The sequence below is a fragment of the Dinoponera quadriceps genome, unplaced genomic scaffold (assembly GCF_001313825.1).
Source record: "Dinoponera quadriceps isolate SergipeBrazil2010 unplaced genomic scaffold, ASM131382v1 scaffold2600, whole genome shotgun sequence".
NCBI classification, from domain to species: Eukaryota; Metazoa; Arthropoda; class Insecta; order Hymenoptera; family Formicidae; genus Dinoponera; species Dinoponera quadriceps.
In genome coordinates, this window is record NW_014556795.1 from 2,135,997 (window position 1) to 2,153,546 (window position 17,550).

Genomic DNA, 17,550 nt, shown 5'->3' on the forward strand with positions numbered 1-17,550 from the left:
ATATATATATATATATATATATATATATATATGAAATATCCGTCCACCGTTTTAGTATCTAACATAAATATATTGGCGGTATAAATATTCTATCTAATACAGTGACAAGAAATCATCGTAAGGAATTAATCAGCTTCGTAGAAAAAAAAAGTGCTTTCCCACGCTTCTACGTGGTTCCACACTTGCGTGCGTGTGTATGTGTGTATTCAAACTAAAAAGTATGACAGACACAAAAGTCGCGTGCGTGTCCCTCGCACTGTACGATGTAAGACGACGCTGCGTACACGAAGGTTCCAAATATTACAGCTTAAGAACGCCCCCCTCCTTCCCTTCACCGTCACAATCTATCTCCTCTCTCTCTCTCTCTCTTCTTTTTTCCCTCTCTCTCCAGCTGCTGTTAAAGTCGCTGAATAAAACAACCGTTTTGTACGAATCGTTTGTAAGATGTGTACGTGTATGCTATCGCAATCAACGAATTTAGTTATTATCTTACGTCCGCTAGTCAGTCCATTTTCATCGAATTTATGTCTCGCGATGGTGTATGTGTGTGTATTTGTTGCGTATGGCTTGTATATATGTTGTCGCGTAAGTCTCGTGGTGTGACATCAATGTATCAAACAATAAAAGGCAACGAGTTAGAAGGACTAAGGTTAACTTGTCGTTAATGCGTTAGATTACAATTAAGCGGTAGGCTGCACGTCGGTCGTTCAAGTGTATTCGTTTAAAAATTATAGTTCCCTTATCTGCATTAGTAGAAACTCCCTTATCCGCCCAGTCCTGCGCTGCATGTGCATGTGTACGTGTGTATGATGTAAGTGTGTAAATATGCATTATACCCTTCGCACCCGGCACCCCCAATACCGTGCGCATGTTTCGTGTTAGCTAAATCGCGACGTTCGATCGATTATATATACTTTAATCAAATATATATGCCATATATACGCACAAGCTTCCACGCACGCACATTACGCCTGCCAAGTGCTTTTATTTATTTATTTACTTATTTATTTATAAATAAATAAATAAATAAATAAAATTATATACCTCTAATATAAAACTGTACGTCGTTTTTTCTTCCCCAAAGTTTACACGCTACTCCGATCATCCTTCTTTCGATATAATCATTAATCATTATCATATAGCGATTATTATTATTATATTATTATATACTATTATTATTTTATTTTTATTATTATTATTATTATTTACTTAAAATTTACTCATTAAACGACGGTATTAATATGATTATTCATAAAAGATGTGGTAAGAGCCGCCTAAACACCTAAGTTATCAATGTTACTAAATTCATATTATTATCACAACAAATATCTCCCCTTAGCACGAGATAAGTTTATTCCTTTGATTTATTCAATAAGTATTATTCAACCCCTCGACCCCCCTCCTATCCCTACGTGTAAATTAGAGACCGCGTTCTCGCCGCTAAAAATGTTCACCGTTCGTAATTAAGCGAGCCTACCGTCAGAACCACGCCGAGAAATCTCAACCGATTGATCACATTTCCGTTTCACGAATACCGCTCGGTTTTTAGCAAAAAAGCAAGTGATTTTTCACATTCACACTCTCCACCTGCCACATTTCTCTCCTCTGCCTTTCCTCAGACTTACACACACACATACACACAGTCTCTTGCATCCCGCATACCATTCGCTCGCTTCAATCAATCAATCTCTCTGTTTCCTCCCCTCTCCGTCCTCACTTTTCCCCCGCGCGCACCCCTTACAGCATCGACGAATACATTTAAGTTTCTTCAGACACTTAAGAGCTACCTTAAAATCTAACTACCAGAAAATCGTCTTCATCTTCGCGCCGCTCCTCTAAACGGCGAACTTTTACTCCGCTCGGTATCTTAAAGTAAATAGTGTAAAGTAAACGGGTTTTTTAAAGCGCTAGAGTTAAAAGTAATTATTTCTCCAGGAATAGAGGTTGCTCATAAATTACTCAACGTTGTTTCGTCGTTATATCAGCGTATCGTAGTTAGTGTTTACAGTTAATACGTTCTTACACACCGGCCTCACCGTTTCACTCACTTCTCTCGCTGTATTTGTCGCACCACACCGATTCTTCTTCTATATTTTTTTTTACTTCTTCTTCATCATCTTCTTCTTCTTGTCGTTTTAAGTAAAACAAGGATGCGTTGTCATACAAAGAGATACATATATATACACACTGTATATATATGCATAGGTACGCTGCTCTGTGTGTCTGTGTGTGTGTGTGTATATTGGTGTACGTATACAATATAGTAATTATATAGAGATATTTATGCGTGTGATATATACCGCACCTCCGGGAACGGACTGTCGCGACTCTCGCGTGAGAGAAAGAGTTCGATCTCTCTCAGAGTCCGCGCAAGTAAAAAGACTTTCATTCGGCATTCCGCGCCCTCGCGCGGAGATTTGTCATGTTTAATCCTAATCCTAAACAATTGCAAATATATATATATATATATGTATAAACGGAGAAGACAGCCGCGAAATTTATCCCACCCGTGTTCGTCTTTACACACACACGTCAACACGATTGAAAAGAAGGGACACGATGTATATATGTATGTATATATATAGACCGTGATAGAGATCGCAATAAAATTTTTCCAAGGGAATCACATTACCTTACTTTCGCAATTCTTACCGTCTACTACTCTCCTCTATTCCGCGCCACCTCCCTCGGAACGCGCGAAGAAGAAATTCGTTCTCTCGATTCAGGCGCGACAGCCTCCTACATCCGGGGGGTACGATACGTTTATGTACAGAACGGTTTCTTGCAAGCAGCGCTTCCACTACTTCCTCCTCCGTCTCCTCCTCTCTCTCTATCTTTTTTTTTTACTTTTTTTTATTTTTGTTTCGCAACCGGCGAGCTCATAATAGTCGTCATAATCGTATCGTCGTACTCTTTAGCCCTTCCACGTGACTACCCCTCCTCTCCAACTAATTAGCGTTCGACACTTAATTATGAATACCTAAAATTATGCTCCCTTACGAAAATATTAAAATTAAGCATTACGTAACACAACACTGGCCGACAGAGTCGAGGCGACGTGACCGGCGGAACCGCGCGGATACTATTTTGCGGTGCACGGTGTGTAATTTTCTCTTTTTTTTTTTTCTTTTCTTTTCCCGCAGCGTCTCTCTCGTAGCGTCTCCGCGAAAAAAACCTTTTCACGATCCTCGTCCCCCCCAGCAAAGCGATCTCTTACTCTCTCTTGGAAGGCAAAAGATATAAAAAGTTTCCCGATGGTTTTTGATTTATTCGTTTACGCCGAAAAGGGTAGCATGTGGCGTCCCGGCATCCGCGAGGATCGACCGATCGCATGGAAGCGGCACGGAATCATTGTCGACCAATGCTACTATGTACGTTTCCTTAGCTTGGCGTGTCGGACATTCGCAGACGCATGCGGCCATGCGCGGCAAATGCGTGTGTGTCTATTGTATGTGTTACGTGAATGCGGTTATTCACTTTTATTATTCACTTATTGCGCGTCGCTGTACAGCTCATGAACGGCTCGTCTCGTATGTGTGTGTGTCATATGTATGTATGTGTGGGATTGTTTCTCTCCTTCTATTTTTGTCTTTGTATACATATATCGGATATATATGTATATCTCTATATATATATATATATATATATCTTTTTCTCTCTCTCTCTCTCTCTCTCACTCTCTCTCTCTCTCTCTCTCTCTTGCTCTTCTCGCTTCTTCTCCGCTTCATTGACGAAGGGAAAAAAGTCTCTCTTTCACGTCCCGGTTCGCGCCAGTGATTGATTCGCGAAACGTTTCTCCCAACACTCCGCCGTGTGGAACGCGGAGAAGCGGAAAGTAAAACGGAAATTGTTGTGCATGAGTAATTAACGATTCGCTTGTTCGTCGTTTGGTTTATCAGTCCGTTCAGGTACCTTTGACGTTGAGAGAAAAACTAATTTAAATTCATCCTAGGAGAGACCGAGCTCCGCTCGGCTCCGTGTGCCGACAATAAATGCCATTCGTAACATCGCCGTCGCTCGCGTTACGATCTTAATAACGTGGACCATTTGTGATTCCTCGTTCGAACATCACTAACGAGAAGCGTAATATGCTAATACCAGCAATTAGTACGTGGTATTCATTGTGTTTACTTTAATTGTGAACCAGATCTTCAGCCAGTTCGCCCTGTTTCGTCTCAACACTCCTTCTCCTCCTCGGTCTTTCTCAACGCTTCGTCCATGAAATTCATCTCTCGCCGATCCTCGTTTATTCTCCCTTTCCTTCTTCTCTTGTGTTCATCTTCTTTTTCTTTCTTCCTCTCCTTTTCTTCGTCATCATCATCATCATCTTCATTTAAACTCTACGTTAATAAATGGTAAAGAGACACACTGGACATTGGCACGACAGGTGGCATCTAGATTTAATATAGAATAAAATTTACGTTATTGCGATAACATTTGGTATCGTTGCGTCGTTGCCCAGTTGATCTGATATCCCTGCATTACTCGTTTCTTCCGTGCGGGGGCGGGGGGGTGTCCAGAGAGTGCGGTNTAAGGTTTCTTTCTTTTGATTAGATTGATACAGTCTACATTTGATACTCGCTGCAGTCTTCGGAACTGTCCAGCAAAAATGGAACACTCTTTGACCTGATCAGAGACCCTCGGCCGATAAATCTTCATTGAAAAGGCGCCCTCCCTTCACAGCAAAACGGCAGAGAGCGCGGATAGAGTCCTCTTCTCTCCTTCTCCCTCCTTCTCACTCTCTTTTTTTTTTCTTTTTTCTTTTTCTCACCTTTGTTTTCTCTACATTATCCTCGGAGATAGAAATACATGCTTACTAGGTTGGCTTGAAACGACGAGAAAAACGCCATTCGTCGTTATCATATCGTGGCAGATCGCACGCAGTATACGCACCAGTGTTGACGAAGAGACCTCTTGCAATTGGTCCAGCTTGATCTTCCGCAGCAATCCATAGAGTCTCCTCGAAGTAATGACACGACCGCAAAATTCGTACTCGCAAGTGCCGCTGTTTTGTTTTTTTCTCTCTACGAGTTTCTTCGTGTTGTTTCGTGTCTATTCGTGTGTATCTGTGTGTACGTGTATCTTATACCGTGTGTGTGTGTGTGTGTGTGTGTTATACGTGTGACTTGTCATGTAAAATTAGATATCTATCGCACGATTTGGCTGTACACCACTGCGATTCTTGCTTACGCGTGTTCTACACAAGGCGGATACGAGGGTAGTAATTTCTTTTTTTTTCTTTGTTAAGTAACTCGTTATAGTAATTGCATTTCCTAGCAATATAATTGACGTTTCGTGAAGACCTCGTCCGTCTCTTTGCTTTCTCTCTCTTTCACACACCCTTCCTGTCACCCTCTCTCTCCCTCTCTCTCCCTCCCTCTCCCTCCTGCCCTTACCCTCTTCCTCTCGCGCACTCTCTCTCTCTCTCTCTCTCTCTCTCTCTCTCTCTCTCTCTCTCTCTGTCGACGATGCTATATACAGGCGCAGATACACTTTGTATCGGCTATACCCGAGACGCGAATCAATAATACTTGCATATACACGTTATGCACTTTGTGTGTGTGTGTCTCAGAGGAATAAGCGGCAGAGTAGGGGGGATCGGGAGGGGTTGTAATACGCATTTGATCACGAAGTTTGCGTCAGCCGAGCTGCATCTTTGGGCTTGCGTCACAAACAAGTAGGTTTTTTGTTTCTTTTTTTTTTCCTTTTTTCTTTTGCTTTCACCTATTCGACGAGATTTCGGGCGGATAGCCTCTCGCTCTCTACATCGACTCACCTCCCAGAAGATCTCCGGGTAAATACGAGTTGAGAGAACTGGGAGTTGCTCGTTGCTGGTCGCTGTTGTCTATTCCCGCGTTACTCCACAAGGAATTGCTGGTGGGCGGGACACCCCAGAGCTGACTGGAGCTACCACCCCATGTGTCGGGTGGTGGGCCGGCTTTGTTAGTTGGTCTAAGGCCCCATCCAGCACCGCCAGAACCGCCGGCCTGCTGCTGTCCGCCGTGGCCGAGTTGCTGCAGAATGGTGTGCACTTCGCTCTCTGCTGGCGACTCGGCGAATATCGTTGTGTTACCCAGGACGCAATTGTTTAGGGCGCCTTGTGCCTATACGTGAGAGAAAATCATAAATATAACAAATAAATATATCCTCGAAAATCAAGGCTTCTGTCCCTCGCAAGCAGCCATCTTGTTTGATGCGCGGGAGTCGCGAGAGAGCCAAGCGAGCGAGATAAATTTCAGTGGCCGTGCCTCACCTTGATTGCTTCGTCGCGAGTGGAATATTTCGTCAATGCGATTCCGTGATTCTGGTACAGACGGAAGTCTTGAACCGGTCCGTGTTGCGCGCACAACGTCTTCAAAGTAGAGCCGTCGATTTGCGGTGTCAGATTCTTCAGTAATAGCCAAGTGGACATCCAGCCCGAGTTGCTGACCGTGGAAGATTGCAGGCCCCAAGAGCTGGAGGATCTGCTAACGCTGCCTAAGCCGGCCCACCCATTGCTCGTGTTCGTGGCGCCTTTGCTACCTAAGCCAGGGGGCGGACCGCGTGGTTTGCTCATCGGTGCACCCCAAAGCTCCGAAGTCACAGCAGTAGGTGGAGGGGCGGACTCTCCCCACGTATTCTTGGAGCTGTTGGGAAAGATCGGCCCCTTTTATGCGCGTGTCCGAATATGAAAGCAGTGTTACGTCTCATAGAGGTTTCGAGCAATACCTGGTAAATGCACTGGGTGTAGTGGCCGGTGGGTTGAATGTCCACGTAGAGTTGCTTAAACTCGGGATCGATGTGTCTGGATTGGTCGTTTGCGGCGGCGGTGATGTCTTGCTGCTCGACGAAAAGATCGCGTCCGGATCCTTGATGGTGGCCAAAGATAACGGAGAACGTACGACAGAACCGGGAGTGATGCTTGGATCATCCTCGATGCTTTTCATCTGGGTACCCTAAAATGAAATGAAATATAGGTGGATCCGAACGAACCTTAGATGCTAACTCGTTCTTTCACGACGTTTCGAACGAGATTTTCTCTCTCTCTTTTTTTTTTGCGATTTTAAGGATCACGACAAACTGAGCGGAACAGTGATATCGTTGCCGAAGAATTCCGAACACAACGTTCGTGAAAGTTAAGTAACGATTGACGGTATTGGAAATGGATTACCTTCCATGGCTTCCCAGGTTCGAACTCTGGCACAAGGTCTGTGAAGGCGGCACCACCAGGTTGCCAGTCCTTCCCGTCGGTCGAGTCGCTATTACTCGGATCGGGCCAACCACTGTCGCCGAGTCGCGAAGACCATGTGCCATCACCCTGGCCTAGCAGAGGATTCATATTCGGACTGCTGTGCGACTGGGTCAAGCCACCGGGTGTCGTGGGCGGTTTGCTCGTAGTTCCGGGGGCGCGGGAGAATTCGTTTGACACTAAATCGCCATCCTTGTCGAGCGAGGGCAATTTCCACTGGTTTAATCTAGACTGCTGTTGACTCTGCAAAAATAATATACACATATACAGATCATAATTGTATCGAAATAATATATATTAAATTGTGTTTATATTTAATAAACTCAAGTGAAACAAACACTTAAAAAAAACAAACTACTGTATATAGTAATGTATATATACATATAAAATATGGAAAAATGAGAATACATACCACTGGTGCCTCCTTGTTCATTGTCAAGTCGCTGAAACTGTTCTGCAGTGCTGACATAGGATCGTGCACGGTCGATTTGTAATATTCCGACGCCTGAGATGGCGGCGCCGGATGTTGCTGTTGCTGCTTCATGTACGTTGCCTGCTGCACCGCGATCTGATTCTGCAAATTTGTAATCTGCTGCTTGGTCTTCGTGATCTGTACGCTGATCTGCAGGACCGACTGATTGTTGCCCTTCATTGTGCTCTGCACAGAGTGTTGTTGGTGCAATTGTTGCAAGACCTTGATCTGCTGCAGTAGCTGATTGAGTAGCATCAGAGTTTGGGGCGCCAGTGGTTGATTCAGGATCTGATGGTTCAGGTATCCCTCGTGAACAGCCAATTGGATCTGTTGCACGAGCATACGCAATTGTTGCGTGCTCGGCTGATTCTGTGACGCGCGAGATGCCTGGAAATTAAACGTGCCGGCCATTTTCGTTCGTCGAAGTCACGCCGGGAGCGGAGGAAACAGAACGGTTTGTTTCTTATAAAAAGTGAATCGTGATTTCTTCAAAAATTATAGAATATTAATAAAATATTAGCTGGGACAAAAAATATCCCGCGTACAGTCTTATCTCCCGTAGAATAAAGCGATGTCTCCACAGGATGAGAGTGGAAATCGAAAGTATACGATGACTCTTTAACTTGAAATATTTCTTAGTCACCAGTAATGTGTCGTTAACAAAGGAAACAGCGTAGATCAACATGCACAAAGCTTGTATCGCTCAAATCCAACGCAAAAGCATGCACGCAGAAAATCAGACTGTGCTAAACATGTACTAACACACATCGTCAGATCTGACTTAGCTGTATGAACTGATATCAGCGGCTTGTGATACATTCATATGTAATTTTTGTGACTCCACAGAGACGCACTTGTACGTTACGATTGTGAATATCCTGGTGTAAAGTAACAATACTCACGGAGCTTTTATCGCGAAAATAGTATTTTTCATATACTTCACAGTATAAGTTGGAAGAAAAAAAAAAAAAAAATGTTTGTCAATCTCCCCGATTTAACTACTTATCTCGCAAAATACGTGATTTCAGCACAAATCTCGGAGCAAATTATAAAAATATCACGTGCTATCTCATAAATGAAACTTTTGAAAACATCCGAGGGGCTATTGTAAAAAAGTCAATTTATCCGACTTCTTTGACACAATTGACGACTCTTTGACGTGAAAAGATAAAATCCCTCGAACTGCTCAGCTTCCCGGATCCTTGCCGGATACAACTTAACCGGGACGCGCGCGACAATGCTTTATTTCTCGTGCGTATATACTTAGTATTATATGATATCATTGACCCTCTCATAAAAAAGGAACCTAGATACAAATGATAAAACATTGAACATTTTCAAGCGCGAGCTTGATAGTTCACCTGGTTGAAAGGGGGTTGTGGCGCATTGGTACTTGGTTGTTGTTGCTGTAGCGGAACAGCTGTCTGCTGCTGTTGCTGTTGCTGAAGTTTCAGAATACTAGCACTGGTGACAGAACCACCCACACCCCCACTGGTTGCCCCGCTGGGCACTCCTCCGCCCTGTATTGAATACAAACAGCATGTACCCTGCGCCCTTCCTACCTTCTCTCCCGCGGTAATATAATACGCACACTCGACCGAGTTTTGCGATATAAGAATCGGGACGTGTGCAACACTTCGACATATACGTTTTCCACTATACGAACGCGAGAAACATTCTTTCTCCCCTGAACGTCGATTGTACAAGGTGTCCCCCGAAATAACCGCATGCGGAGCGCACCGGGGGATCCATAATACCAAAGGGCAAAAACGCAAACTTTCCCTTCACCGAAATCTTCCGTTTAATTCATAGTTTTTAAGTTTTAGCACGTAAGCTAAACAATTTCTTATCACGCAACTATGCATGATATCTGAATTTACTAGCTATTCTGAAGAGAACTTATTTGGATAAATAATTTCTACAAATAAAATTTCAACGGCCGCAAGTATTTTTACGATTCTGCAGCATTTGTTACAAAAAATTCTTTACATATCGTTTAATAACATTATTTGTAATCGTTCCTTTAGCGGCGCATTGATAAGAAATTCTTTCGTGCCAAGTTTTATTCAAAATGGCGGTTAAAATTCACTCATTTGATACGGGAGAATTTTTTAACCGATGTGCCACTGAAAGGTCGAGTGCAAATAAAGCAACATTCTTAAACGAAACATAAACATTTTTTTGTGAAAAAAAAGTGTTCCAACGTCGTAAAAATATTTATAACCTTGCGGCTTGAAAAAGATAGATGTTGTTCGTATAAACTGTTTATATAAATAAGTTCTATTCAAAATAATAACGATAAATTCAAATATTATGCATAATTGTATAATCATCTGTGTAATCTCTAGCGAGATAGAAAAAAAAACAGCCTACACTGCTGCTCACGTGATATTCACGTGGTTCCGCTCTTGATTCGCGTGCAACTTGATGCACTAATTCGACAATTGTGAACAGATCTCGTTTGAGAAGTATCATGCGAACGGAATTTTGGTAAACAAAAAGTTGCTTCGGCTCGCATTAAGAATCTTCCAGTGCGCTTCGCATGCGATTATTGTTGGGACCACTTGTACAAACAAGAACTTGAATCTTATTACAGGACTCTCGTATTCATCAGAAGTATTTTACAAATAAATACATATACACGCACATTGTTTTAAATTACCCTTTCCCCCTCGTTTCCAAATATTTATGATCTATATGGGGAGTATGCAAAAAAAACCTGGATTTACTTTTGTGGATAAAACACACACACAGAAAACCGTTAGTGATTTCTCTTTTACTCGTACCGCATTTGTACTCTGTGTAGCGGTTTATTAACTCGTCGTAATTATTAGATGTTAATCCAAATGAAACGTTCACGAAACTCTATGCATTCGCTCGCTCGCTCATCAAGTTTGTCAGGCAAATTTCACGAAAACCACAGCCTGGCCAGGTACTCTTTCGTTCTGTCGAACTTTCAGCGTGAACATTGTTAACGAAAGATTATTCTCACAAGCCTGGTTTTTCATTTTCCGATTAACTTGTGGTTTAGGGCTTAACCTAGCGATAACGTAATAATTGTTCTTCTATTCATAGTTAATCATTAAACCTTAAAAGTTACCACCAGTACAAAACCATCAATTTAATGATCAACCATGAATGGAAAAACACAATTTTTGCATCATCATCGTTATTTAAGTTTAAGCCACGAGTTAAGCAGAAAATGAAAAAAACCGGGTCGTAAACACATCCTCAAAAGTATCGTTCACCTCGAAATATATCCGTCGCAAAAGCAATTAGCTTGTCAACAAAACACGTCGCATAATACTTGAGCGCACGGTGTTTGCGACCAATCACGTTGGCCAGGCTTACCGGAGGGAATGACATCTGTTGTGCCACGTGATTGAATCGCGGGTAAGCAGGCGCAGTAGTTGCCTGGTGCGTCGGATCGTAACCCGAGTGCGTGTCGTGACGTCTCCATTGATCAAGAGGACGTATCTGATTGAGAAGTTCCAGTGCCTCCTCCCGGTTCATCTCTCGGTTTCTTAACGCCAGTTCCACGTCCTCTTTCTGAAACGGCAGAGGACGTATTTCACGCGTTCCGAATCGCGCGAATGAAACGAAAGTCCGGAAGATTGCAATACCTTGAAACCTAAGTCACAAAGATAGCGGAACTCGCGGCTACTCCAGATGACCTCCTTCGTCAACGTGGGTTTCGCGGTATGCGCCCAGCTCGGGGTCGGGTCCATTTCGGGGTCGGCCCAGCTACCAGTGGGTCCCATAGGCTTCGGTTTGTGCGCAGTAGGGGCGCCCCAGGCTGCCGGATTCAGCTGAGGCTCGTTCCATGTCGCCGGAGTCTTAGGATCGTCCCAAGAAGCAGTGTCGTGCGGAGCGTCGGTCCAAGTCCCGTTGCGTCCACTGGGGGCACCGGGATGACCCCACATGGGCCCACCCACGTCTGGCTTCATTCCAGGCTGCCCTGGCATTCGGTTCTGAGGCATTCCCGGAGGACATTGCATACCTGTAAAGACCGGCAAAGAACGACAAAGTGCCACTATTGGGTAGACCTAGTTAAATAAAAGACACAGAGATTTCTTTGGATTTAGTACACGTGATTGACTTCGGTTTGTTTAATACAAACAACATGACTGAATGATGTTTAGTATTATTTTGTATTCAGTATTATTTAAGTATTATTTTGTTCGAGTGAGAATATTGTCGTTTCACTGGAATAAACCATGTTGTTGGATAGAAAAAACAGTATTAACCAAAGAAAATAATATTTGGTTTTCAAGAAATGCATTTCATTACACATTAAATATTGCTTCGCTGAAACAAAAAGTTCCTTTTCTAACATAATGTTACTTCTTTCAAATAATTCATCGCTCGCGACAATCATTGTAACAAAAGTACAAGAGAAACGTTATTTGACGAGGGAAGATATTTGAGAAAGCAAACAATCCTGTTTGCGGAGATGAAAAACGTTTTACATTTTATTTCAAGCAAAAGTATTCACCGCGACAGACACAAACACGTACCAGCACGAGCCAAGTTAGGTGCGGGCAGATCCTTCCAGTGCGATACCTTACTAGTCTGCAAGGCACGTTGATTAGCAGCTGGATTCCCCCAAAGGCTAGTACCGTCATCGTAATTGGGTACGTTCCTTCGTTGTGTCGGTGGTGACGGTTCCTCCCAGCCCGAGGGTTTGCCAGGCATGATATCCTTCGGGGGAGGAGCGGCCCACTGATTCATATTCGAAGGATTGAGCATCTTGGTCGGCGGTCCGGACGGGTGTTGGTGTCCCATCTGATGATGCGGCGGTCCCGGCGGCTGATTCCACATCGCGTCCGCATTCGCGCCGTGCAATCGTCCCGATATCCCACGCGGGTCGCCACGCATGTCGGTCATTCGCGGATCGCGCGCCATGGGATCCATAACGCGCATGTGATCTCGGGGATCCAAGGACATACGGTGATCCCGCGGATCACGCATTTCTCTCGGATCTACGGATCGCAGGTCTCGTGGATCCCTATGGTCTATTCTGGGATCGCCCCAATTGGACCCTGTTGTCAATCAATAGCTCTTGTAGACACGGCCCGTCATGCGCGCGGGTTACGTTCAGAAAACACGACGGTTCTACAACGTTCGAGTCAACACAATTGGCCCGAAATTTAGGGATCCGACAGTAAAGATTACCAATAATCACTGACTCCCCCACTGATCGCTCGTGTTTTCTGAACGCAGCGAATCATAAATCGATTTACAAATAACCCAAGCATTCATCCGAATCGTCGAATGTTACCGCTGTGTCCAAAATAACAATATTGTCGCGATAAAGACGTACAATTTGTATGATCTGATGAAAATCAGCAATATCAAACGTTGAGTTTAATCAGCGAAGTTATAAATAGCGATCACTTATAAATCGATTTGACTTGATTTTGCATTGTAGCCGCATCGGTCGCAAATCCGAGTGGAATTATCGAGATTGAATTAAAGAATGAATATTACAAAAAAAAGAAAAGAAAAAAAAACTATTGTCTTAGGCAAACGACAAGTTTCTTGAACTCTTATATAATCTTTTATCTTCTATACATATGAACCGTTTATGCAGATACATAATGACATAGCAAAAGGTGCGGTTTTAATTTCAACGTAACATATAATTTTCGTAGAAATAGAATAAAATGATGAAAAGAGATAAGTAAAACGGAAATAATATTAAATAATAATAACAAGAATATTCCACCTATATCGTACGATTAATTCCACGTAATTAAATGCACGTTTGTTTCAGAGAAAAGCATTTAACACAGCATATATTTCCGCGTAAAAAGCGTGCTTTCGTACAAAGTTCTCTCAAACAATGGTTAAAAAAAAAAAAAATCACTCGAAATTTATATTGTTTGCAAAGACACGCATGCAAAATCAGATCAGAAAATCGCTCGAGTTTTATCCTGACTTCCTTATAGCTCTGTGAATGCCGGAGAGTATTCATAGTTCATTTTAACAGGCAAGAGGAACTTATACTGGCAACACGACCTTATATTAAACGCGTGAATATCATATAAGTTCCGAGGTACACTTTGTAGTCAATTGTATCATTGTATAAATAAAAAATAAAAAAAAAGGAGGTAGCTCTCAATGAACAACTAAATAACATGATGAAAAGAAATGCAAGAAAAATAATAATGAATATAAACATCATCTTCAAGTAAAAAAAAATATATATATATATATAATAGAACTAATAAAAAGTTTTCATAAATAAAAAAAATTAAATAGTAAAAAAGTGGAAGCATTGTTCATAATAAATGGTAGTGTGTCATAATCAAGCGTAGATAATACGAATCTACAAATGCGGTGACAGAGCAAGGACTGTGAGGAAGTGAAAACGAAGAGATTTAGAAGAACATTTTGACTTCGCATCTCCAGCCTACTTCTCTTCACATACCAGCTTGGTTACCAGCTGCGCCGGTCCACTGTGCCGCGTTCGGCTGCGATGGCGTCGGTGCACCTGTCCACATGTTGGAGGAATCCGCGGTCTCGTCGTCCTCGCCCCAAGTGCCGCCAATGTTCGTCGCGGGTGTGTGACCCCACGGGGTTTTCGCCTGCTGTTGAGGCGGCGGCTGTCCCCCATTGCGCAGATTAGCCTCCCACAGATCGGTGCCGTTGTTCACCGGTGGCTTCCAGATGGGTACACCATCCTTCGTCATAGACGGCTCAGGGGACGTCGGTACATCCCAATTTGTATCTTGGTTCACGTGTTGCTGTCGATCATTACAACATAGTTCATAGGTGAGCTTTAAGTTCACCTTGAACCATCCCTGTATAATTTCAAGCGTTGTTTCACTTACACAGCCCCAGCCGTCTTGACTGAAGAGCGCTTCCCTCATTGTATTGAGTTGTTCGAGTTGTTGCTTCGTAGACGGATTGTTGCTCGCCGAAGTGCTCCCGATACTCACAGCCCCCTGGGTAGGATTGTTCGACTGATTATTACTTGCACTTGAACCCGAGGATTGCTGCTGCTGAACACCGCTGCTGTTGTTGTTCTGCACCGACGGATTTTGCCCGAGACCACCTGGATTAGACTTTCCCTGAGGCCATTGGTTGTTATTCTGATTTCCTTGGGTAGGGTTATTTGATTGAGACGTTGGCGGACCAGATTGTTGATTGGACTGCTGATTGGGATTGTTCACTTTACCCACATTTCCTGATCGACCAAAACGTGTACATGCATGTAAGTTGCAGCGAAAGAGAGTAAGAAATTTGGTGTCAAATATGGTCGACTAACACCACGTTAAAGCAACACAATAATTTTAGTGGACAGTTTTTGACACAAAAACTGTTGTTTATTGTGCGATGTATTTTCTAACAATACAGATTTGAAAAGATTTGGCTAAATAACATTATACTCACCCGGAGTATTTTGGCTACCGGGCGGCCCTTGATTTTGATTTTGATTCGGATTTCCCGTGACGGATCGATTAACGGCGTTGCCGCCCCAATTGTTCGGCGCGTTAGTGCTACCAGATGGATTTCCCGGTGTGCTACCCCATCCACTCTGGCTCGTATTGTTGTTATTTGGCGTGGTGGCTTGCGTCGATCCCCAGTTAGCAGCTCCTCCGGTATTCAAAGAGCTCTCTCCACCTCCCGCCAAGCGCAATATCAGCGGTATACCCCAACGTTGTTTGTAACTCGCAATAGGCTCGTAGACGTTCCGGTGGTAGTAAGACAACTTGCGAAGCAGGACGTCCAAGGTGGATTTCAGTTGGCGCCGTTGAACCTCACATTTGATCCCGTTATTCTCGTACGTTGTCCGACAAGCCGAAACTAATGTGCGCATACGCGTAATAAGGGATGGCCATTGCAACGCAGACAATGGTGCAATGGGATCTTCGTTGCTGTTGCTCGCGTTATCATCGTCGTCGTCGTTCTTACGACCTCGGTCGTGTCTAAGAGCTTCTTGGTCGTATTCGCAGATCAACTGAGCTGAGTCATCTTTCGATGTTGCCTTGAGCTTGTCGATAGCATAATTTTGCACGTCTTTAAATTTAGCGTCATAATGACATAAGTCATCCTTAAGATCATCAGTGTGACTTAGCAACATATACTGGATACATATTTGGTCATTTTGGAGTATATTGAAATATTCCAATCGCATTTCCTTGTCGTTCGTGCGACTCTCCGCCCGAGATACAGGTACAACAATTGTTTGGGATGCGACGGTGGCTGATTGGCATGTAAGCGTCATCGTAGGCTTGCAGGTAGTCATTATAGGAATGTTGACAGTCAACTTAACTTGTCTTCTGTTGTCAGATTCGTCAAGTCGAGCGGTATGAGATGTTTCAAACTTAACGTTACACTTATCGCTTAGCGTAGACTTAGATACAGACTTAATGGTAGAGTTAGATTCGCGGCCGGCATTAGCCGGTCCCCTATACCTACTAATCTTAAAACAAGTGTTTAGAAGCTTATTAGACTTATTGTTATCCTGAAATAAAAGAGCACCAACAGTAAATATTGTTGCTTCGGTACAACTAATACCATCATTTTGAGACCCTAAGATTCTAACATTAGTAGTCATTACACTAGTCTTGTAGCACACAGCGATGTCAACAATGTCTCCGATAACATCTTGGTTATTATTACTAATATTAATTTCTTCTTCAATACTACCAACGTTAATGTTCTCGTTATTATAGTATTCATTATTATTACCAACGTTGTAATCATTACTTTTACATATTATTAATAGTGGAACACATATGTGTTGCATCAGCTCGGTCACAGTGACATTACATAATGGAGAAATACAAGATTGTACATACAGTAGCGTGAGACTTTTCAGGAAAGATCGCAAAGTGTGGTCAATTACTTCGTTTATGGAAACGATAAGCGTAATGGAAGAACTGGCGGCGTACATCGCGAAATTCTGAGCATAGACGGACACCGAAACTAGAGTGTTGCCATCGAAATGCGATTCCAGAAGGTGTCGTACTATTCGGCGGCTCAGAGAAACTCGGATGTCAGAGTTATCATCCAGAATTCTATCGTTTGCAAGCAGTCTGGAGGTCTGAGCAAAACTGGTAACTAGGGCGTACTTATCACCTAGTAGTTTCATTCTATTCGATGTGGTGGAATCGTCCCTTTTAATACAAAGTACCGGGATAACAGCAGCTATCTTGTCAAAGCCACCACTAAAGAGGAGGTAATGGTTACTGTAACTGGTTGAGCTGAGCAATATCACAGACTTGGAGTTGTTATTATTTACGTAACTATAATTAGCCTTATATTTATTGTTGTCGCCCAGGTCAAGGCAGGACCCTAGTAAGGAGTAATTGTCGACAGAGTTAGGGAGGCGTAACAACCGTTGGGGACTATCAGACTTGGGTATCCTAACTAGGCTAGGTACCCCAACGATGCGACACTCTTTGTCCCTTACAGCGCGCCGATATTCACTTAATAAATACCTTAGTACCCTAAAGTTTAGATGTCTAAAGCTAGTCTTATTATCACTTAACGTCTTACAAGTAGACTTAGAGTTATTGGCGGAGCTGCCCAGCTGACCAAGCAAGCCCGGTGTGTTTTGCTTTCTGTACTTGTGATGATTATGTTCTGCATTGTTGTGATTATTTATTTTATTATTATTATCGCAGATTAAAAGGTGATTTGTTGGGTATTTTGTGGTTGCTGGCGCCACTGACTGGCAGGCCTTACCTATGCCGGTTGAGTCCAACTCACCTGTAAATTAGAATTACCGAGTTGTCTTCTAAACCTCAACTACATATTCATTGATTGTATTTCGACAAGCCACCGTTTCCTATTGACTTTATTTTATTTGAAAATATTTTCCCCTAATATTTCAGTA

The 17,550-nt window shown here is 43.0% G+C and overlaps 1 protein-coding gene across 12 annotated transcripts in view; it reads right to left on the bottom strand.

Annotated features, from left to right (window-relative positions):
* Window positions 1-17,550, bottom strand: part of LOC106748189 (trinucleotide repeat-containing gene 6C protein) — a 49,827-nt gene that overhangs the window by 12,376 nt on the left and 19,901 nt on the right. For 9 of the 12 annotated variants that reach the window (XM_014626454.1, XM_014626460.1, XM_014626457.1 and 6 more), the window contains exons 5-16: window positions 15,099-17,423; window positions 14,537-14,892; window positions 14,134-14,449; window positions 12,218-12,742; window positions 11,324-11,700; window positions 11,052-11,249; window positions 9,062-9,220; window positions 7,641-8,087; window positions 7,151-7,471; window positions 6,709-6,935; window positions 6,254-6,626; window positions 5,388-6,104 (exon numbers count right to left, since the gene is read on the bottom strand). In XM_014626454.1, coding sequence (XP_014481940.1) covers window positions 5,763-6,104; window positions 6,254-6,626; window positions 6,709-6,935; window positions 7,151-7,471; window positions 7,641-8,087; window positions 9,062-9,220; window positions 11,052-11,249; window positions 11,324-11,700; window positions 12,218-12,742; window positions 14,134-14,449; window positions 14,537-14,892; window positions 15,099-17,423 — 5,966 coding nt within the window. In that variant the 3' untranslated portion in view covers window positions 5,388-5,762. Of the gene's footprint in view, window positions 1-5,387; window positions 6,105-6,253; window positions 6,627-6,708; window positions 6,936-7,150; window positions 7,472-7,640; window positions 8,088-9,061; window positions 9,221-11,051; window positions 11,250-11,323; window positions 11,701-12,217; window positions 12,743-14,133; window positions 14,450-14,536; window positions 14,893-15,098; window positions 17,424-17,550 lie in introns of those variants that run through there. The other 3 variants (XM_014626462.1, XM_014626463.1, XM_014626464.1) reach the window with 3 other exon arrangements.